Here is a 23,486-nt window from a genome sequence, read left to right as displayed (position 1 = left end):
TTTCTAAGGTGGGATTAATGGAACAAGATGATAATGATAATAAACGTTACACATCACTTACGTGTCAGTCAAATAGGTCATTGTAGTTCCCTGGAATCGCTGTCAGGGCAGCAGTGCAACCTGCCACCTACTGTCTTGCATCCATGGGTTTCCTTATCAACACGGCTTTTAAATTTAAAAGATCCAGCAAAGAGCATGTTAGTTTGTCATGGACCTTACACCTCTGTTGTACTGACAAGCATTATTAAAACATACAGAAAAGGACTCTCTAAAAGACAAGGTTTTCAGCCTTGTTGCAGTGTGTTTCCAAAAGCACTGCCATTGAATCAGGCATGACTTTTTTTTTAGCTGCAGTTCAGAGACTGCGGCAGAACTCGGTGACTGTGTGGTACATGAGTCCCAGTACACATCATTCTTCACCAAACTCTAAAGGAGGAATATGATGTTTGGAGCTTTCCTCACTGAATTTGGTTGGTGTTTCATTGTTACTGGCAACAATTGATACAGGAAATACTTCTTAAGCTGTCATCATGGAACTAAAAAGTGAAGCTGGTTTGGAGTAGGAATTTGAACATGTGCCTTTGTTGCCCACACACAGAGTGTATGTCGCTAGTAGAGTCTGCATCAGATAAGATGTCTGCCAGCCTGACAGCATGTACTTGAGACAGAATAATATAAGGAAAAGTTATTTTCTTGTATTTCATGCATCTCAAAGTGCTTTCAAGAGGTGATGCTCTTTCCAGGTATGACTTGATTCTGCGAGCTAGAATATAGCTTGAAGAGTAAGCACATAAGATGTAGTTCTTAGAAGAGAGATGTCAGCCTGACCTTTAACGCAAACATCTGCTTTTTGTCTCCTGGATTTTTTCAGAAGGGATTCACACCTTTGCATGTGGCGGCCAAATACGGGAGCCTGGAAGTGGCAAAGCTCCTGCTGCAGCGTCGTGCCTCTCCCGATTCAGCTGGCAAGGTACTGCTGTGAAAGAAAAAAACAAGTCAGCAGCATTTTGGATTCTTCCTTAAGCGAGAGCTGCGTGAAACACGCACACGGAAGGCGACCGCAGCCCTTTGTTAGGGCCGCGCTCCCCCACGGTGATGGCCATGTGTGGGGTCCGCGGCCCTGGCAGGAGGGCACGGGGTGCTGAGGGCCCACGGGGCTCTCGGGAAGCGTCGGGGCCATCGCACTGCCCAGACCCGAGAGGGCGAACACGGGGGCGCCCCGCGGCGGGATCCCCTCAGCCTGCGCCCTGAGAGGGGACAACCCGTGCGGCCGCCCGCGCTCACCCCGCGCCACCGCTTCTCCCCCACTAACGGCGGCCGCCGCCCCTGGCCATGCCCACTGCCCTGGCTTTGCCCCCCGCCCCTCCCGTCCCCTCTTGTCCCCTCCCGTCCCGCACTAACGGCTCCGTAACGCGGCCGCCCCCGCCGAGCGCAGCCTAACGCCGTAACCGCCCTTACAGAACGGCCTCACCCCCCTCCACGTGGCGGCCCACTACGACAACCAGAAGGTGGCGCTGCTGCTGCTGGAGAAGGGCGCCTCGCCACACGCCACCGCCAAGGTGAGCCCCGCCGCCCGCCTGAGGGGAGCCCGCCTGGAGAGGGGCTCGGGGGGCCTGACCGCTCCCCACAGCTGCCTGACAGGGGCTGTGAGGGGGGGTCGGTCTCTGCTCCCAGGGAACAAGCGACAGGACAAGAGGGGACGGCCCCAGGCTGTGCCAGGGCAGGTTTAGGCTGGATATCGGGAAAAACGTCTTCAGGGAAAGGGTGGCCCGGCACGGGCACAGGCTGCCCGGGGAGGGGGCGGCGTCACCACCCGGGGGGGTTTAACACACACACAGATGCGGCGCCTGGGGCCGTGGTCAGCGGTGGGCTCGCTGGGCTTACAGCTCCTTCCCAACAGACATGATGCGTGGTTCTGTGAAAAAAAAATAAGTAATTGCCAGGGTGTGTGGGGTCAGACAGTGGAATGGGATGCCTGGAGGGGTTGGGGGGGCTTTGGGTGGACGAGATGGGACCGGGTGAGTGGCTGAGCTGCCTGAGGCTCCTGGCGGGAAGCTGGGCCGCTGTGTGAGTTAGCATACAGCTCCCTCAGACCTCTGTTGAAGAAGAACGTAAAATATGAAAAATACTGAAAAATATGTATGTGTATCTAAGTATGTGTCTCAGCCCAGTTTTATGGGCTTCAGTCATAGCTGGAGGTCACTTTAGCATTGTGTAATATTAGAAATGATATGCATATTCTGACCACGCATACAGAGAATTCATTCTGGGGTTAGGAGTGGTGTCATGATATCGCTATGTTAGGCAGAGGCTACTAAAAGGCGAAAATAACAACCAGATTGGTGCTGATGTCAGAATGTTCTGCCCCATGTGAGGCTGCTGTTGTATGTGCTGCCAAAAAATGCGGCTTGTCTGTGAAGTGATCGTATCAGATCTGTGGTTTCCATCGCGGTGCATGCAGAGTAGCAAAAGCTGCAGTTGCAGTAGGATAGTTTGGTAAAGCTTCCTTTTAAAACAAAACCCAAACATAGACCAGCCCGCAGAACACCTCCAGGGAGACTGTCTGCTGTAACCCAGAATTTTCCCCCACAGTGTGTTGTAAAGCAATTAAAAGTGGGAAGTTGTCTTATTGCCAGAAAGAACCATCAATGCCATTCTGCTTTGCTTAAATTGTTAATTTGCTCAGAAAAACATTTCTCCCTGTTGCTGTTTCCAGCCAGTGCCGTGATGAGCTGTATCAAAATTCCATATGCAAACACACCTCTACCCACACGCTCCGAAAAAGCATAATGTGATGAAGAGTGTGCACCCATCACTCATCGCTGAGAATGTCACTCATCAGTCAAAAGTGAATATTTACAACATAGGTTATTCAAAATGTAGGTGTCAAACTCGGGGATAATTTGGAGGTATCTGCTGAACAGTCCTGCCCACCCTAGCAAGGGCTGGCTTTGTTCTTGTTTAGATGGTGAAAATAACAGATGGACAAAGCAACACAACAGCAGGGCCATGTGGGACATGTCTGGCTTTGAAAATGTAATGAACCCTCATATCTAGTAATAAAGGGTAACATAAAATAATGCTGCTTTATGGTAGCTGACCTCTTAGGCTTACATGGCTGTTGTGTTAACTTTATTCTCATTTTGTTTCCTGACTGGTGTTAGAATGGATACACTCCTCTGCATATTGCTGCCAAGAAAAACCAGATGCAGATAGCTTCCACTCTATTGAACTATGGGGCTGAGACCAACATTTTGACCAAGCAGGGAGTCACTCCGCTTCATTTGGCCTCCCAAGAAGGTCACACTGACATGGTGACCTTACTTTTGGAGAAAGGATCCAATATCCATGTGGCAACAAAGGTAACTCATGGCCAGAGACGAAGTACTGTGGGTGGGAGTATCCAGTAAGATGCAAAGTACAGTGCAGGAATGATGTCACGTTGTCAGGAATTCTCAGCTTCACTTCCTTATATACATATTTCTGAAAGTGCAGAAGTGACAACAGGTGGGTGAACAGCAGAAGTGAGAAGAAATCTAGGACTGGCAGATGTATTGACTGATTAGCTTATATCATGTAATTAATAGCTGTACTGAGTAATGCACAGAGGGAGCTGCAGCTGTTTGCTGTGACCAGAGGAAAATGCTTGGCTCTGGTAGAGAGGTTACAGGAGGAAAGGCAGACCAAGAGAAAATAGTTTCTGAGCATTCAGGAAGGTAGGACTGCAGTATTTTTTTTTTTTTTTTCTTTTGTGCTGCAACCTTGCCATCTCTCAGGTGTTTTGCGTATGCTCCTGAAGTTTTACATTAGCTGCAAAGGAAGAGGAATGTAAAATTCTGGAGTTTGTGGGTCCGTGGGTACTTTTAAAAGGTTCTATCAGAAACTGAGAGTTACAGTCTAAAACAGTTCAGTCTTGTTGCCGGCAAAGACAATTTTTCTCATGTATTTACCCTTCAGCCTTCTTTCCAAGTGGAAGTAATTGGAAGGGTCTGGCAAATAGCAAAACAACATTATTAACAGAGTAGCCTATGGAGGGCTTTTCCAATTTTCTTGGTGGTTTTTTTTTAATAATTGTACATGACAGCTTTTTCATAGGAAAACAAGTTCTCCCCCAAAAAAACATTAGTGTAGAACATCATAGGTCACCAAATTTATCCAGGTATATATGTACGTCTTACTTACTTAAGGTCAAAAGCCTGCAGCTTTTGTTCATACAAGTCAAAATAGAAAGCTCAATGCTCTTGTTGTCTGGAATTAATGTATTATGCTACCTAACCAAAGAGAAATAGGGTGATTTTAATTTCTCTTACAAAATTTGTTCCTGGCCTTGTTGACAGGCAAGTACTGTGTGCGTGATCACAGTGAGCTCTTAGTTAAAGGCTGCATCCATTTCTTTGGTATCTTTGAATGGGATCTATTTCTGGAGATATTTTCTTATTTCTGACTCGTGCCTGCTGTTGTCAAGGTTCCGTTTTCTGTCTGAGGAGTGGGAAGCACAGTGAATGCGATTCCCTAATTTATTAATGGGCTCCTCAGCTACCCGAGTGACATTATTGTATATAATCCAAGCATGATCATTGATGCCTGAAAGTCTTACTCTGTGGTTATGGTGATGTAATTGCTTTGGAGCTGTTTGTGAGCCAGAACAGGAGAAACATCAACTCTATTTTGTTTAAAAAAACACACACATACTTAGGAGCTATAGTTAGGATCTCTTCATGTTTTAAAGATGAGGAAGTGGGAAAGTCTAGATTTCTTTCCTCACGTAAAGTAGCTTTTAGTCTTATTTTTTTCTTTATTTATTTTGTATATTCCACCTCCAGACTGGACTGACATCCTTACATCTTGCAGCTCAAGAGGATAAAGTAAATGTAGCTGAAATACTCACAAAGCATGGTGCAAACCAAGATGCTCAGACAAAGGTAAATCATGGAGGGGCTACTGTGTCCAGTGTGCCAAGGGATGCTACCATTGTAAAAGGAATGTTCCACTGAGCTTGCAGTTTTACTTCTTTGTTCTCTTATTGTAGCTTGGTTATACACCTTTAATTGTGGCGTGTCACTATGGAAACATCAAAATGGTGAATTTTCTTCTCAAGCAGGGAGCAAATGTCAATGCTAAAACAAAGGTAAAGAATTCTTCATTGCTTGCTTTTGCTCTTCGTAGTGAACCTGGTAACCAAGCACTACAAATACATACCATAGGTGCCTTTTTACTGGGAAACTATGATTATTGCATGGTAGATGTCAACATACGGTGATTCGTGGCTGTAGTGGAATCCTTTCTGTCTGCTACATCTCATTGTGTGGTGTTCACAAAGGAAAAGTCAGATAACTCTTCAGGTATATGAAAGAAGGAGATAGAGAATCAATTTATTTTGTCTCTCTCTCTGGTTTTTTTTTTCTTTTTTTTTTTTACTTGCAAACTAACAAATGCAAGCTTCTTTCTGATCTCATTTACACATGGTTTATACCAGTGTAGTACCAGTGTGCTGCCAAACTAATATGTATCAATTCAGACACTTTGAGGGTGATGCCAGGTTCTTTCCAATCTGCTGGGAGAAGAGTGGGAAGAATTACAGCTGATCAATGTGTGGGTGGTATGACTTTGGGAGAGGAAGCAGCTGTGGTGGGGGAATGCAGTTTACTGAAGATAGGTTTGGGGTTTTTTGAGGGGAATCTGGGTACAGTGTTACTGACCAGTTACACTGAAATGGTACTGACTGCCTCTAGCCAAAGTCTGAACAAAATCCACTGACTCCAGCAGTTTCTTCTAGTATAAACTGGTGGCACAACAGCTGAATGTGATGTGTTTTGTATCAAGAATTGTCCCTCTCCTGAGTATACACAGAGAGGTTCTGGTGACAGCAGTGGTGTGTTGCATCCCAGGTATCATTCCATCACCCTTATCAGAAAGAGAAGGTAAACTCAAGAGCTGCAGGGCTTCAGCTTAGTTAAAACTGGCTTCAGGCAATAGCTAGCTACTAGCTTCAGGTTGGATGTCTTGGGATGAACGTGAAGAAATCTGTTGATATTTCTAGGGGCATACTTTGTATTTCTAAGATCCAATCAAAGTCACAGGCTTGTGGTCTGCTGGTCCGTCTGGCCAGCTCCTCTGTCCCCAGCCGCAACCTCTGGGATGGATAATTTCTCAAAGTAGCACCATTTCGCCACAGTGGTCACAGCTCAATGTGGTAAGAAACAGCACAGTAAATAAATAAAAGATGCTGGCCTATGCCTTGTGAGATCACCCAGAATCAATGGGCAAAATCCAGGGATTCCGAAAGAACAGGCCACACTACTAGAAAAACAGCTGATAGGAATTAATAAAGCAGACACTGGCAGGATCCAAATGATAGCTGCCAAGACATTCAGCTGAGGTATTTGGAGGCTGACTAAAGGGACAGACATACTTGTGTCTTTAGTATTAGGTCTCACTGTATGTCTGAGGGGGCGCTGGGCCAGGTTCTGACACCATTTCCCCAGGTAGTTCACTTATTTAGAATAATTAAAGTCAGCAAGTTTGCATGAGAGTATGGGGCAGTTGTTCTCCAAAATCTTATGCCTAGGGACTAATAAAAATACTGGCAATCTGTCAGCTGGTACTGTGGAATCAGTTTAAAGAGCAAATCCATCCTGGCTGGATTCAGGATAGGCGTGTTAAAGAATAAGTAACCTCTATTGCAGCTTGGTCTTTAGTTAGAGAAAGCCTGCATGATGGTTTTTGCGATCTCCAATGTAAAATAATATGGGTGAATTCTGTTTTTGAGGGGCTGCACTAATATTTAAGTAAAGATAGCATATTTACTTTGCGCTACAACCCACAGTAAATTCCTCCTTCAATTTCTTAGTAGTCCTTGCACGCATACTGTAAATATAAGAACAGTAAGAGTTCTGTACTATCACTATCTAATTAGTAGTACAAAGCATTACTTGCATTTATTACTTTGCAAAAAGGATAACTGTCAGAGTGTGTCTTTCAGAGCCTCCCCCCAGGCTTTGCATAAGTGTACAGTAAGATCAACTTGGTGTTTCTTCTAGTTTATTCTCTTCTTGCTTTCAAAGCCAATTGCAAATAATTTTGTAAATGAATTGCCTGACTGGACTTACACAATACCATCTCAGATCAACAAGCTGAAGTACACTTCGCTTATGTTTCTGTATTACGTAACATTAGAATGAATCACTGGAGCAGATAAGTCTATGGAGTTAAGCATGTTTATTAATACAGACATTGTATACATGGTTTTAGGTGTAATTACAGCTTGGTCTAGCCTTTTGAAGGCAAAGTATAGCTAAAATTGATTGACATTTGTAATAGGTATGTATTGTTAGCCTTTTTAAAAGCAAGTATTCTCAAATCACTGCTGTTAAAAATCATATATTTTTTTAACTTGGCTGAAATATTTTAAAGGCAAATCTTGGGGCTTCTATAGAAAACTAAGATGTCAGAGGAAGAAAAATGTTCTCTGCCCCAGCTATGATTCTGTGTCCTCAACATGCCACTTTAACTTAACCATTCAGCATTGTTCCTCCTTCTGATTTAGGAAATGAGGGATTCTCGAGATTGTTTATGTTGTAGATGAAAGATGATTTATAAATAAAAATATAATCTTCCTTTATCTTTTCATTAATCTGGGGAAGGCATATTATTATTACTGAAGATTAACTTTGGGTTGATGGACCATAATTTCTTTTTGAAATGTCTCAAAAGGAGCAGAAGGAAGCAAAGCAAAGTGTCTAATCACTGGTGGTTGTTGTTCTTTGTTTGTTTGCTTTTATTGGAACCACCTTGGACAACAGAATGGGTATACTCCTCTTCACCAAGCTGCTCAGCAAGGCCACACTCACATCATTAACGTTCTTCTCCAGCATGGGGCCAAGCCCAACGCCATCACCACTGTAAGTCTGAAAACTGTCAGTGGGAACTTGTTTCCCTGGACAGTTTTTTTCTTTCCTTTTTGAGGGTTTGAGAGCACACTGTATTCCTCATGCAGCTGGCTGTCAGATGTGTAAATGCAACTTCCTTTTCTTTTCCTTATCCTCTTAAGGTAGTTCAGACCAAAACTAACTCATTGTGCACTAAGCTAAACTTGAGGTAGGGAAACTAATTTCTGAGCTGCAGGGTCAGGCTGGCCACAGCTAGCTGTGTTGTGCTTGTTCAGTTGCCCTCTGCCTCAACACTTGTGTCTGTAAATTGGTATCAGTAAGGATTTTTCCATAAAAAATGAAGGGAAAGTCAGAACCTGGGCTTTTTTGAAGATTTAGACCCAAATTTCTGTCCCCCTATTCACTGGATCTGTTTCAGGTTCTTACTGAGTTGACTGACGTTAATACCTCCTCAAAGATGCTCATTAACTTCTGGCACAGCTCCTTCTGCCTGGTCAGCCAGGAATGCAATCATCCCATTTCATGTTGATGTTGTTATTAGTCACCTCTAATTGGGGGATCTCTAAATGCAGCTAGAATGTCCAAAACTTGTGTTGTTCCCCAGAATGGATCGGGTGTCTGTGTACATTTATTGTGCATGCTTAAATCAGTGCTGGCACCCTGTTTGGTCCTGGAACGATCACATTGTATAATCTTCTGTGAAGTTGTCTAAAATATGAGTTTATGCACCAGATCATCAAGCAAGAGGTCATTGTAGTCAGCTCCTGGGGCTGTAGGTACTATTGGGCATATTCAACCGAAGGTGTCTCTGCTTGCTTTCAGTCCTCATGTTGGGGCTGTCACGCCCAAATCTAACCCAAATCCAAGCAAGGTCTCAGGAATCTGTCTTTACTGCACAGTCTGCATGCTTTCTCAGGTACTAGATCTGTTCTTGTCCACACATAGCAACCTCTAGCTTGAGATAGAATTTCAGCCTGAGACATCTGGCAGGGGAATATGGGAGCGGGATATGAGCAGTTAATGTGCAAGTGACAGTAAGAGTCAGGTTTGGGTTTGGTTTTTTTTTTGCTGTGAAGATGATAATCTATTCATTTTGCGCTGCTTATCTGCAAATGCTGTGTTGCTTCAGGGTTGCTGAGCTAGGCTAATAAAGAAATTAAATTATAGATAACTAAAGCCAATCCTGAAGTAGAAAGAAGCCCTCAGGCTGATATCCTGCGCACAGTGCAGTGGGGTCACAAGAGAAATCATTTCAGTGCAAAGAGCAGTACAGTGGCTTTCCTTGATTCCACCAGTAGGCCAGTACGTTGTCCTTTGGTTCAGTGCAAAATAACATAAACCAGTTCTGTGTAGAGCTCTTTACAAAGGCTCATGTAAACATCCTTTCCTCCTCTCCCCAAGTTGAGTGACATGGGATCCATGGACTGCCAGTGTTCCAGGTGATGAAATGGAGATAAATTGGCTTAAACACTTACTAAATTATCATTTCAATGACCACCGTTTGATGACTCGCACGTGTATATATCATGGGCATTTAAACTGCAAATAAATGTATTTAAATATAAGTTAATTCCCCACCCCCAAGCCTTATATAGATTGTGTTTGTGTTTATTAGGCCATTAGCTTTTGTGTACTTTTATTGGACATATGTTTTGTTGTAAAGAGGAACAGAAGTGTATGTGGACAACACAGCTGTAATCTTGTATTCCCAAAGTGGGCATTGTACCTCATAAAGATTTGATTTTCAAATGGAAGTGAAACTGTAACATTTTAAAATACATTTTTTTAGAAGAGTATTTCTGACGTAGAACCATTTCTGCAAAATAAAACATGAACTTCTGCAGGCAAGACATCCTGTATAGTGAAATTTGAGCCCTGAAGGGTTAAACCATACAGCACTTTTTTATTTAGAATAGCAGGCAGATGTAAGTGTGTTGTGTTACCATGGTAATCAGGGCTATAGTCTTAAAGAAGTTATAAAGGCAGAGTCAGATGTAACAGTGAAAAAACAGTGATTTTCCTAGGCTGTGCCTTGTTTTGGATGGAAATGCTGGCTCATGCAGTGTTGAGAGTGATCTCATTGGTTCACATCACAATCCTCCCTCTCATTGCGCTCTCTCTCCCCTTCTCTCTTCTCTTCAGAATGGTAACACTGCCTTAGCTATTGCAAGGCGTCTGGGATATATCTCAGTGGTCGATACGCTGAAGGTTGTAACGGAGGAGATTACTACCACCACAACTGTGAGTTGCAGATGCATTAAAATGTCTCTCTTCTTTATTCAGAGTGTTATATTTCTTTTCTTCCCTCAGACTCTCCATGTATCTCTTCCCTTTTTTTTTTGTTGTTTTTTTTTTTTTTTCTGGTTTAATCCCCCTTTTCTGTTGGATTTTTGCAAAAGTGCTCCAGTGCCTTCAGTACATTTTGTAAGCATGTGGAAGTGTGTGCAACACAACAGGCTTCACTGAGCTAGGTAACAAAATCTATGTGTATACAGATGGAAAACAACTATTTAAAAACAGAGTAAAACTTTTTTCTAGATAAGGGTCTGAGCTGCAAACCCAAACTTTTCAGAAGTTTGTGCATTGTTGTTTAGATCCTGTCCTGTTTCTCTTTTCACCTCTCCTTTTCATTCTGTCCTTACACTGCCACACTTTTGACACCTACTGAGGCTCACCCGTTGCAGCACACCAGAGCAAACTTCTTAGCATTTGGACTGTGCTAGCCATGGACTGGTGCCAAGATTAATGATGCTCACTAGATGGCTCTGAATCACATCAGTCATCTTGTTCTCAAGTCACTTTCAGTTCAAATAGATCCTATTTTTCCAGCATACAAAAGAATCTTCCCTTTTGTGCTCAGTCCTCCATACTCCTGGTAGTCTGTATTTTGACTTAAGGGTCTGTGAATAAATAGTATTTGCTGAACGTCAGCAAGGTGGTACTGTTGCTTTAAGCCAGAGAAAACATATATTCTGACACTCTGGGAGGGTAAGGGTTTGTTCTCTTGGACTTTTACCTCCTATCTACAAGTCTTTTAGCAGGTAGGAAGAGAGAACATTAGAGATAGTGCATCGTTTAAGAAATTAGTGTTAATTTAAATTTCCATTACTGCATTTTATCTTGTTTAACACTGTTGTAAGGTTATGTTTGGTTTTGATTTTTTTTGGGGAGTGGGTGGTATTTTTGGTTGGTTTTTTTTTTTTTTAATGCAAGAAGAATTAGCAGTCTAGAAAACCTGTCTGATCTGGATGTCATTTAGAAGCTCAGAGGCATAAAAATCCACAGATTGCTTTCAAGATGCCACTACTCGGTCAGGGAGAGGGTTAGGGGAAGGGAAGGAATCCAAAGTCTCTTGTGAAAAAAATGGGAAAATAATTTTTATTTTGTCACATGCTGACAGCAGGTCTCACAGATATTAACCAAGGAAGATGAAATAAAAGTAACACGGCATAAGGTTACAAATAGAGCGAGCCATAATTTATTAATGACCTGCAAAGATCAGACTGAGTCAGGTTTGGACAAGCATAATTCCAGAAGTCTCTTAATAAAGATTGTATGTTTTTGTTGCGATTTATTTTGTGTTCTTGTTTAATTATATAGTGCATCACACTTGTACATGCATAAACATATATATATATATATATATCTCCAGAGATTTAGAAAAAAGAAACCTAGGTAAAATTTTTTTTGACAAACTGTAGCTCTTTTCAGAAGTATATTTATTAGCCTGAAACGATACCTTTGCTGTTCTCTGTGCTGTGTCCTGGCACACTTTTCCCATTTGTGCCCTGATATAAGTTGTAACTTCTTCCTATCATACATTGTGTTGCACTGTGGAGCTTTGTACCTTGTCATATGTAAGTATTAGATGCTTTGTAATAACAGGGATTACACTATGAAAAGGCACCTGTGAGTTATTTACTTTGGATAAATGTTTCTTTAAACTTTGAGGGTAATGGATTTTTCTACCAGATACCAGATGCTTGGAGTTTAGGACTGAATCAAATACCGAACCTTACTTGCATAGTTGACCTCTAATGCTTGCATGTAAGAGAAATCTGAAATCTTGAACTGTGTCTGTGTACAAAGCACTGCTTTTAAAAGTCAGGTGGGAACTCGCGATAAGCTCAGCAGATTTTTCAGCTGTGAATTTGTTGGATTCTTGTACCTTAGGGATATACAGAATATAAACCTCTGGTGGTGCTGTTCATGGTGAGGAATGTAGATTAAACATAATTTAGAAAAAGCCCTAAAAAGGAGGGATAAATTACAGGCACTCCCTGCAATAAAGTTCTCCAGATGGTGAGGTTGGTGTTGCCAAACCAGAACACAGCATTTAGCACTGAAAAAAAAGGTGCTGTCACCATAGCTACTTCATTCTCTGAGGTTGTAGCTGAGTGATGCATGGCGGATGTTAGACAGGCTGATGCTTTATTGATATTCAAGTCACTGGCATTTGAGATGAGGAAAAGATCTCCAGTGCCAAAGCCTTTGGTCTAACTTCGAACAAATTTTCCTCTTACTTGCATTAGCGTTATTATTAGTGGAGCCACATGAATATAAAGCAATAGAGGGCATAAAGTGCACTTACTCAAGGATTAGAGGTGAACAGGAAGTAAATCAGAATAAGCTAGACTTTCAAATGTTTGCTATGCAATTAAGTTTTGGGGTATTTATACAAACAGATATAGTCTTCCTGTGGACAAATGAATATATGAGGAGCTTTGAAGTTGCCCATAATCGCTGAATGTACATATAGGTTCATATACCTGAATTGTATACCCACCAGATGAAAATCTGGCCTTACAGTGAAGGTGTTAAATACAGAAGCTTGAAGTACATAATTGAATTCTCAGTGGCCCTAAACAGTAGGGATTTTGAGAAATATACTTTGAGAAATTTTCATAGTGGGTCATTCATGGGGCTAGATACAGATATAAAATGTTAAGAGCATTTAACGTTTCTAATGTGCCTATCAATTTTAAAAAAATCTAGCATTAAATTAAAAGGTCATCTAAAACCATGAATTTACAACTTCTGTTGGGAATTGATGTAGAATTAATAGTGGAGTTCAGTGTTCTAGAGATAGCATTACAGCTTTCTTTTCCTTCCAAAACACACACACGTGCATGCACACACATGTTCTCTCTTGATTCTGTTTTCCAAACTTTGTTTCAATCGTTAAATTATAGAATAATTTTCTCTGACTGATGGGAAAATCAGGAAGTAAATAAAGTATCCTTACTTCTCTGTAAATAAATAATAATGTCTAAGAGCCTTAGTCAGAGACCCGATTGTTATTATATAAGGGCCTGTAAAAACAAAATTAATTAAAAAAATTATGATAAATAAACCTTAGTTACTAGGGTCTGCAGATCTAAGTTAATGGAAAGACTGTATACAGTGTTCCTGTATACCTGTAGCTTGTGGACTGGAGTATTGTAGTGTCCGTTCACTTCTGTGTTCTTCTAAGCAAATGGATTTTGTACATAAGCTAAGGTTGGGAACAAACTTTTCTTAAATAAATTTTGGTCGTACAGCAGACATACAAAATCTAGCATTTGTGACTCCTAGGCAGACCCTTTCTTTCCCTTAGCTGGTCACCTCCTCTTGCCTTTTTTTTTTCCCCCTGATTTTTCAGCTATTTTACATGGGGAACAAATGAACTGGCAATAGAGAATTTGCAGTACACTTTGTGTAGATATAGTTGCAATGCCAATTACAATGCTAGTAAACTCATATTCACACACAGTGCTTTCCACTTCACTTGAAAAATATACAGCCCCTTCACCTGGGTTTCTTTCTTTAGCCCATTGTCAGTGATTTTTTATTTTTAATTTGCACTCTATTTGTTAACTTACTGCTGTACTCTTGAAGAAACAAGGTCCACACCACCTGGACGATAGCATCCTCCCCATCTGTCATTGCTGGCTTTGTCACCCTGCTGCTGCCTGGCATTTGTATCTGAGGAGAGCCATGGGAAAAAAGTCAGACATATTGGTGGAGGCCTTTGGTGAATATAAATTAATTTTCAACACAGAACGTGTGTTATGAAAAACACTGCAGCAGAAATAATTAATTGTCTTGAATCATGGGTATGAGTGAATTTAGGAGGCCTAACTGGGATTGCCATTTGAAGCAAAGGTTATTGTTCTTTCCTTGCACCTCAGGAGGGTGAATTGAAAACTGCTGTCACAGTTAAATATACTTCAAAAATGTAAAGCAGATTCTTAAAACCAATTTTCCAAAGTAATTACACTATTGGTAACTTTCCTATAGACGTGCAGTATGTTATGATACTCGAGAACGCTGTCTTTAACAGTTTGTTAGAAGTAGAGAAGTATAAAACAGAATTGGGAAATACCTAGTAAGGTTAGCGCAACAAAAACTGCTGTTTACTTCACTGTTTGATATCAGTGGGCATTTTCCCAAAAGCGTGTTGCATAAGGTACTTGGGATTTGGCTGACATTAACGATCCCTCAGATTGTATGCTCTTCCACTACTTCTGCATGTTATGGTAATTTATGCTTGATAGGTACCACTCACAGTAGGGAGTGAAGCACTACCTCAGCGGGAGTTTCACAAGACGTGGCCCCTGACATTGCTCTCTGTGCCAAAGGGGCACATCTGCTCCTACATACCTTAAAGGGAGATGTGTGGACAACCCCCTCCACAGCTCCCAGTTCAGCTGACTGGCTGCAGATCTGGGTGGAGCCAGGGAAATACTTTTCTGTTGTGACTAACGCTGTTCTGATGACTGCTCTTTTTTAAGTCCTTGATGTTTTGTGTCCTATATCATAACACAATGAGGAGTTTGCTGCAGGCAACTTTTTCACACCTTGCACTTCCTGTAGTTTCTCTCATTATGTTCTTCCTCTCCTTCTCCAGTATGTTATTTTGATGCTAAAAGGATGTCCCCATTCTTGATTCAGCACCCCTTAACATCTTCAGTTTCATTCTGGAAGTCATTAATGCAGTTAAAAATCACATTAAAAAAAATAATCTTCTCATGCTCTGTGCTCTCACAGTTAAACAGTGTCCTCCCAGCAGTCCTCAGTCCATACTTGCCTTGTATCACAGCATTTTTAGCTTTTTGGTGCATAGAATATATCAGAATGTTCAAATAACTTCCCCCCCCCCCCTCCCCCCCCCAGTTTATATGTGATTTTGGGGAGTATACATATTTATGAGAAAGATATATTAATATGCAGTGTAATCACTTCTTTTTTTTGGGGGGGAGAAATGTTTCAAGTGATCTGTGTAAACCTTTCACATCTTTTTTTAGTTTAAAAATTGCACATCATTCATAACTTCATTTCCAAATGCTTTACGATTTAATAATTTCCATATGCCACATACAACTTTCTGAAACTCTTCTGTAGACATTACCTAATTCATTTTAAAATCATGTTGGAAATATTGAGCTGAATTGTTCTACATGCACCATTTATAAATACATTTGCTGAGAGCTTTCTTTTCTTATTCCTCTCTTTTTTTTTTTTTTTTTTTTTTTTAACTTTTCTGCCAGAATAAATGTTACCTTATACAGCACTGAGGATAGGAGCTTCTGGAGTAAAGATGAAAAATAAAGTTAGGGGAAGGGGAAACATGTTCTAAAATATCTCAGCAGATCCCACTGCTGTTGCTGTTGAAAATATCTTGCTGTAAACCTTGCTGCTTCTTTTGATGTTTAATTTGAGGATTGATGTTACTGTCTTTGCAGACTGTAACGGAAAAGCACAAGCTAAATGTACCTGAGACAATGACTGAGGTGCTGGATGTTTCAGATGAAGAAGGTGAGCAACTTTGCTAAGTTCCTATTCCATGTTGCTTGTGTAACCTCTAATACAGGCTCAAGATAACTGCTGAGGTACTTTGACTCTTTATTTTGCAGTGCTTGAAATGAAGTTCTATGTAATGGCCTTTTAAAAATGACATAGTCATTATGGCATTAGAATAAAGATGCCAAAAGTTGACCGAAATCAAAATCCTGGACCCTTGGATCTTTCTTCATAAAAAGCTTAGCTGAACCAAATCAACAAATAAGAACATTTCCTGACTTCAGATTTTAAAATTTAAATATAGAGCTGTCCCAAAGCTGGGTTTGACCCTCCCATAAAGAGGAATTTGAGCAGTAGATTTTTTGGATCAGTGCCTTCTATTTCAGATGCATATATCTAGGAGTTCTGCCTAACTGAAAACATTTGTGTAAGAAGATGCATAAGGTAGAAGGTGAGGAGACTGCTCCCTTGAGGGAGCTTTTGGCACACACAAATCACAGATACGTATGGCATGACATAAAGTAACCACTTGTTAATAAGTTTGGCACTTTGGTTTCGGTGTGTATTGTATGTACAGGCAAGAGTTGTACCTCTTAGCTAAGTCCTAAGACAATTTCTGTGAACTTCTGGAGGGACTGATAAAGTACTGTGGTTTTATACAGCACAGAATTAAGGAAACAGCTTAAAAACATCCCTTTGTAAAAGGGCACAATTGCCTTACAAATTTTAATCACAATGGCATCAGGTAAATATACACGTTTCAAAAAACTTTCTAAGTTCCTTTTTATTGTTGGCACTGTTAATTAGTATCACTGTATCTTACATATGCCATTTTACAGTTATTATTATTTGATGCAAATAATCTGTAGAGTGACTAATTTTAAAAAGTCCTAGGTATTTAGGAACACAGGTTACAGGGTTAGGCTTTTTTCTTTTACAAAGAACACAAATGCACTTGTAGTCCTAAATGGTACTGGAAGTTAATGACATCTGTGTTCCTAAACTGGTTGTATTTTATTTTATTTTTTTGAAATGGGATTTATGCTGATAAATGAGTTGCGCTCTTGAGAAAATACGATGTTTAGGCTCCAGATACTGCTACTTTTTTTAATGTTTGCAAAGCTGCAAGTGAAAGCAAACAAATGTGATTTAAAAGAAATTATTTTCTGCTGCATCATGATCAGTGAAATTATATCTCTCGGGCATGTTTTTGCTACATTTTCTCTGTTTGGAAAACATTCAATTACTTGTGTAATTATTATGGTGCTTTTTTAAATTCCTTATAGCCTTATGTTCACTGTTGAATTTTCTACCAACCTTTTGAAATACCATTTAACCGCCTTTAAATCCACAAAGCCTAGTATGTCTCCCTCCTTCTACAGGATAAATACAGGGTATTCCTTTTCTTAAACCTATTTATATGTTGTACAGCCTTTAAACACTCTGATGATGAACGCTTCAGTGATGGTGAAGCATATAGCGGCACAGGTGCTGTTAGCAGAAGTTTGTGGAGTAAGACTTACAAACTTTCTCTTTTTGTTTAACTCTGTTTCTTATATTTTTTGTGTTGAAGCAACATGAATTTGCTTAATCTGGGTGCCTAACACTGCTCCTTTTCATTACTTTTGAAGTGTGACTGTGGGTGTGTGCTTCCTGAAAGGTGGGAGGAAGAAGGGAATCCAGAAAATCAAGATATATTGCCTGTATCTTGAATATGTTGGCAGAATTTACTGTGGCCATCCAGCATGACTAATGTTCTCCAGTGCTTTGAATTAACATTCTCTGCTGTCTGTTACCATCTGACGCGTACCGTTTGTCAATAGCCAGCAGATATGACATAGGGACTCTGGCAGTACTGATGGTGCCTCTGTGACCCTGCTGCAGGTTGCGAAACAGGTTGGTCACAGTTACAGCGCTTCATGCCATTGTCCTTGTAAAAGCTGTTTCTACAGGCAAAACATTCAAGATGTTGTGAAAATTCCGTGCATCGTACTTGTCACAGGAACTTAAAATAGCTGGGGGCAGGAGAACTGCAAAACTTTTTTAATAAACGGGGTGAACCTTTTAGTGATAGTGTAGTTTTTATAAGAGGCTAGCGTTAAGGTTTCTGTAATGCTGTGTTCTTAGCTGCTTTAAAGTGATGCAATGTTTTCTGAAATAAGTTAACATGATACAATAACCTTGCCTGCTCTAATTATATAATTATGAAGTTGAACACAAGAAGAGTGCTTGACCAGATAAGTATTTCAGGTCCCGTTGTGGAGTTTGTTCACCACTGGTGATAAGTATTTTGCATTTTGCCTGGGAAGCAGTTATATTGCATAATTGTATATTGTTACGTTAATAATATAGTATTCATATTCCTAAAATGAATTCAAGGCAACATCCAGTCTTAGCAGTATAAAATAAAGGACCAGGTAATCTGTCAAATAGCTCAGCTTGGTGTGTAAGGTCCTGCTCTGTGTAGCCTTTTTAAAAATATTTTGAATGGACAGAAAGCCACACTAATTCTTCTTTGATTGTCGTACAGCACTTTTATGTTCAGTAATGGTATTATTAGTCAGAATTCTTTACCTTTTACTGTACCTGAAAAAAATTATCTTTCCTTTGAACTGAATCAGATTATGTTTTTTATTCAAAATTGCATTTGAATTATTGTTTTTCTAAAATTAGACTGCTGCTTTTTAGATTATAAGTATCAGAGTTAGGTGCAGAAACAGGTGTGAGATGTCAGGGAAAGAGAAACATCCATGACATTTACAGACAAGATGAAATTGGATTAATAGGTTTTTGTGCAAGGTCAAGGAAGAAGTGAAAAAAAAGAAACTGCATAGGCTAGCCAAAACATGATTTTAGAAAAATCCTACTTCATCTGCTGTAAGCCTGTTATGTGATCCTACGTGTATCAGATGTTCTGTGGCATTAATGAGTCTTTCCTACTTTGTGACCACCAGGGCCAAAAGTGTATCAGCACAGTTTCATTAAGCAGTTTCTTCATACACCACAGAACTACTCACATGTGTATGCGTGTTACTGCTACTTTCTCTGTACTGTAGTCTCCCATGAAGACTCTTTAAGGATAATCACCCACCGTTTTTTGCTCAGCACTGTGCACAGTGCAGATGTAATACAATCACTGTTCAGAAGGTGATGGCCTGATCTTGCAAAAAAGATTAAGAAGTGCTTCTCCTTAAGGATGGGGATTACCCTACAGATTCCCACAGGCCTAGCTGTTAAGTGATGTGGTTTCTGAAGCACATATCCATGCCAGCAGAAATGCTTTGTGTGGATAAAGTTGCACTAAAAAACCTGTGAATTTTTATCATTGCATCTGGCTTAGCTGTTCTTATTACCACAAAGTTTAGTTCCTTTGAAGCTGTTGCCACAAAAGAAGCAATTTGCACCTGAGGGATCCTTACAGCGGTAAAGGGCAATTACTGCAAAGCATCTTCTGAAATGTGTTTTAATGACATGTACAGAATTAGTGACGTTAAGCACAAGCAGATGTTTCTGTTAGGGCTGAGTCAGTGTAGACAGGAAAATCTAAAAAAGGCAGGAACCTTTCTTTTTATTCTCCCATATGTTAGTATTGTATTGAGGAGCATGTTGCTGCTCCTCTGTACTCATTTTGTGCGTTATTTATGTGGTAAAAGAGCTGTGCAAACTGCCGATTTTATCTTAGTGACTCCCATCTGAGATAGTCTAGTAAGGATACTGCTGTATATAGAGGATACAAACCCAACCAGTATAACAGGTTGTCAAAGAGCTCTCATTTGTGTCTGTCTGAGCCTCCTCCTCTCCTGCTCTCTTTTCAGTCCAGTTAATTTTCAGAAGCTCTGTTTTCACCGTCTCTTTGAGACTAAGCTCTGGCCACTGCAAGAAATTGACATAGCTCTAACCACAGTTTCCTACATCCTCCGTTATGTCAGCACAAATGTTCTATCATGTGGTGAATCAACCCAGAGAACTCATCTGTCTGAAAATAAAGCTCTTTTTTTGTTCTGACAAGTTATTTTTTGGCCAGACTACTTTTGCAGGCAGAAAGGAGCAGAAAGGCTGAAGGAGAAGGTGAGACACCACTGCCAGAAGCAGCATCCCCCTGAGATGGCTACCATACAAGTCACTTCACACCACGCAGTAATTAATGCTGACATTTCAGTTGCAGAGAAGGGATAGACAATGTTGAGCAAATGGTCATGTGCAAACAATCAATGGAATCTCAAAAATCAGTTGGAATCACAATATCCAAAGAACAAAAAGTGTCTCTTTCATAAGGGATGCTTGTCTAAAAGCTGATAAAGAGTTGGCCTTATGCCTGGTTGAGACACAAGGTCATGTTGTTGGCTTTTTTTTAAAAAAACTTTTTTTCTTAAAAAAAGATAATTAGAAATAATGAAGTCATCTTAAAAAGAATGTGATTAGGACATTGAATGTGCTCAAGCGTTCCTAAAAATGGAAACAATGTTATTAGGTGTCTTCAAATAATTTATAAAAGAAAATACCCATTAATGCCTACATATGACAATGACCCAGTGTCAGATTGTTGCATTTTTGCTCTCACAGAAGTTGCTAATTTTTCTCCTTTGTAGTTTTAAAGCTCACTCATCATTCAAGTGATGATACATCATTCAAGTATTCACAGTAATAGTATCTGTGTAAAAGTGGAGTTTGCTATCCCTTCTTGTATGTGCATCAGTGACAAGGTGTCATATCTGTGAACTGCTGCATCACTTAAGGGCATAAAAAATGTGATCTTAGATTCCAGAAAACAGTTCACAGCTAATCCATACCTGATTATATCAGATTTCTGATTAAAAAGAAAAAATCCTTTTTGTTATTGAAAACAATTGCTTTCCGCATAGACAATTTTTTCCAATGTAGAGAAACTATCAACAAAGAGAACTTTCAAACTGCTTAGGCTGGTTCAGACGCAGGCTCACAGGGGACTGAAAAGTTACTACATTGCAGACAGACCCTGCAGTAGGGTTCAAGATTTTATTTCTGGCACTGTTGATGATTCCTAAAGGACTCTCTGGAAGTCACTTTAATTATCTCAGTCTTCCAGTTGTAGAATGGGATAATGATAAGCTTCTTTGCCTAGCGTGTTGAGAACTGTGAAGAAAATGCCACCTGTACCTGTTTACCTGCCTTTGTAACTGCTTGTCTGGAACTAACTGGCCACCTAGTTACTGTTGTGAAAGTTGTTATTGTTAAATGGTAATATGCTCTGTTATCCAAGAATATTCTCATGTCAAAGTGTATTGCTTCATATTTGTGGTAACTGCAGCCTGCACTTTGATAAGCATACTGAGTTCCTTCATAGTATCTATAACAGCAGTAAACAGAGCTAAAATATTAAAGTGAATTTCCTGGGTGCCTCCGCACGTAGCCTCTCAGTACACTAATACTCTGGCATATGTGTGGGAAATGAGCAGTTAAGTCTGGGCAGAATTCATTGCTGTTGTACAGACATATAATCCCACTGAAGTAGTGGCTTAATTAGTTGGAAGATTTAAGGAATAACTTCCCTTAATTAAACATGGAAGTTAAAGTTGCGGCCAGGAACTTTTCTTGGTTAGACTTAAGTAAGTTGCTGTTGCTGCACTTTAAAACACTAAATTAAGAATAACACTGCTGAATTAATTTAAATTCTAAATTAAGCATCTTATAACCAGTAGTGTAAAATGTAGCCAAAGATTGTTGACTTATAGAAGTAAAACACAAGCTATGTATTGAAAAGTCAGTTGAAACTTTTTTTAATGAAAAGAAAGCTGTGCTCAGAAAGAAATAGCTGTTGAGTAAGTTGGTTCTTAAAACGTTACTTATAATAACTTGCACAGAAAATATGCCAATGTCTACCTCCCATTTCCTAGGAATCTGTATGCTTTAGATGCCCTGTGAGGTTTGTTATGCAAAGAGTTTGATGCTGGTACATTTTAACAAGGTCATCCAAGATGAAGGCAGATTCTTCTCTGGAAGGTTGCTTTTGTTCACATGGTATCATTAAGGTTTCTTAACGTTTCTTTTTTCCCCTGAGTAAAATGAGAATATTTTTATTCTTCTAAGTGCTGGATGTGCAAATGCAACAGGCAATCTGAAAATTGGTTGTCTTTTTTTCATTCAGGTGTTGTCAACACAAGAGGTTCTCAAAGTAATGGTTAGCTGCTCAGTTTTCTCTTATAACTTGATTGATGTTATTGCTAGGAATGTGGAACAAAAAGTTATAACAAAGTCTTACTTGGATTTTTTTTCATTGAAATCTTTCACTGAGAACATAGCTTTTAAAAAAAAATATATCTGGTATTGTCATTGGAAAGAAATTAAATTATTTTTGTTGGGGTAGCATTGCTTAAAGATTGCTCACTTGTTACCATTTTAGTAATGAAGAATAGGAGATTGTGGTTGCAAAAATTTTGGCAAAAGTTTTAAAGAAACTGCTGGTTTTCATTTGCATCAGTTGTTGACAAAAAGTAGAATTGACCAGATTAGCAATAATAAATGATGTCAGTGACATGCGTAGACGTGACCCAAACTAAAGACACACAGTTGTTAGTGCAAAGAAGGAATAATGCATGGGCATGGCCAGGAGACACTAGTGTATTTATACAGTATTTCCTAAATTGTTTTTTTATGAGCAATGTTGAATGCTGAATGATTTTCTTCAGATATTTAAGTTATAGAGGGGATCTACAATAGCTTGTTTATTGAAGTAAATGATAATTCAGCATGCTAAAAAGGGGAAATGTATTTTGGACTATTCTTAGAATCACAACATCACACAGGTTGGGAAGGAGCTGTGAGCCCAGCGAGCCCACCGCTGACCATGGCCCCAGGCGCCGCATCTGTGTGTGTGTTAAACCCCCCCGGCTGGTGACGCCGCCCCCTCCCCGGGCAGCCTGTGCCCGTGCCGGGCCACCCTTTCCCTGAAGACATTTTTCCCGATATCCAGCCTAAACCTGCCCTGGCGCAGCCTGGGGCCGTTCCCTCTTGTCCTGTTGCTTGTTCCCTGGGAGCAGAGACCGACCCCCCCTCACAGCCCCTGTCAGGCAGCTGTGGGGAGCAGTCAGGCCCCCCGAGCCGCCCCCCACCCCCCATCCCGGCTGAGCACCCTCAGCTCCTCCAGCCGCCCCCCATCAGCCTTGTGCCTCAGCCCCTTCCCCAGTCCCCTGCCCATCCCCAGACACGCTGCAGCCCCTCAGCATCCCCCTTGCAGTGAGGGACCCAGCACCAAACACAGGATTTGAGGTGCAGCCTCATTGGTGCTGAGTACAGGGGGACCATCCCTACTCTGGTCCTGTTCTGTTGGCCACATTATTTTGGATGCAAGCTGGGATGCTGTTGGTTGCCTTAGCCACCTGGGCACACTGCTGGCTCACATTCAGCTGGTCACCAGCCAGCACCCCCAGGTCCTGTTCTGCCAGGCAGCTTTCCAGCCACTCTTCCCTAAGCCTGCAGTATTGCATGGGGTTGGTGTGACCCAGGTGCAGGACCTGGCACTTCTCCTTGTTGAACCTCATAGAGTTGGTCTCAGCTCATTGGTCCAGCCTGTCCAGATCCCTCTGCAGAGCCTGCCTTCTCTCAAGCAGATCAACACTCCTGCCCAACTTGGTGTTGTCACCAAACTTACTGATGGTACACTCGATCCCCTCGTCCAGATCATCGGTAAAGATGTTAAACAGTACTGGTCCCAATACTGAGCCCTGGGGAACACCACTTGTGACCACTTACCCATCTGATCTAAATCTGCCTTTAAAGCTGCTGGATATTCCCACTCATGATTTATAAAAACTGGTTGCTTTTACATTTACATTAACC

The 23,486-nt window shown here is 40.7% G+C and overlaps 1 protein-coding gene across 39 annotated transcripts in view; it reads left to right on the top strand.

The window, feature by feature from the left end:
* ANK2 (ankyrin 2) overlaps positions 1-23,486 on the top strand; it is a 382,481-nt gene that overhangs the window by 282,095 nt on the left and 76,900 nt on the right. For 33 of the 39 annotated variants that reach the window (XM_055796029.1, XM_055796032.1, XM_055796031.1 and 30 more), the window contains 8 exons: positions 872-970; positions 1,461-1,559; positions 3,165-3,362; positions 4,824-4,922; positions 5,030-5,128; positions 7,803-7,901; positions 10,032-10,130; positions 15,614-15,686. In XM_055796029.1, coding sequence (XP_055652004.1) covers positions 872-970; positions 1,461-1,559; positions 3,165-3,362; positions 4,824-4,922; positions 5,030-5,128; positions 7,803-7,901; positions 10,032-10,130; positions 15,614-15,686 — 865 coding nt within the window. The remainder of the gene's footprint in view (positions 1-871; positions 971-1,460; positions 1,560-3,164; positions 3,363-4,823; positions 4,923-5,029; positions 5,129-7,802; positions 7,902-10,031; positions 10,131-15,613; positions 15,687-23,486) is intronic. The other 6 variants (XM_055796034.1, XM_055796059.1, XM_055796030.1 and 3 more) reach the window with 1 other exon arrangement.

The sequence above is a fragment of the Falco peregrinus genome, chromosome 2, assembly GCF_023634155.1.
Source record: "Falco peregrinus isolate bFalPer1 chromosome 2, bFalPer1.pri, whole genome shotgun sequence".
Classification (NCBI taxonomy): Eukaryota; Metazoa; Chordata; class Aves; order Falconiformes; family Falconidae; genus Falco; species Falco peregrinus.
The sequence above is the reverse complement of the archived record's forward strand: the minus strand, read 5'-3'. Positions and strand labels throughout refer to the sequence as shown.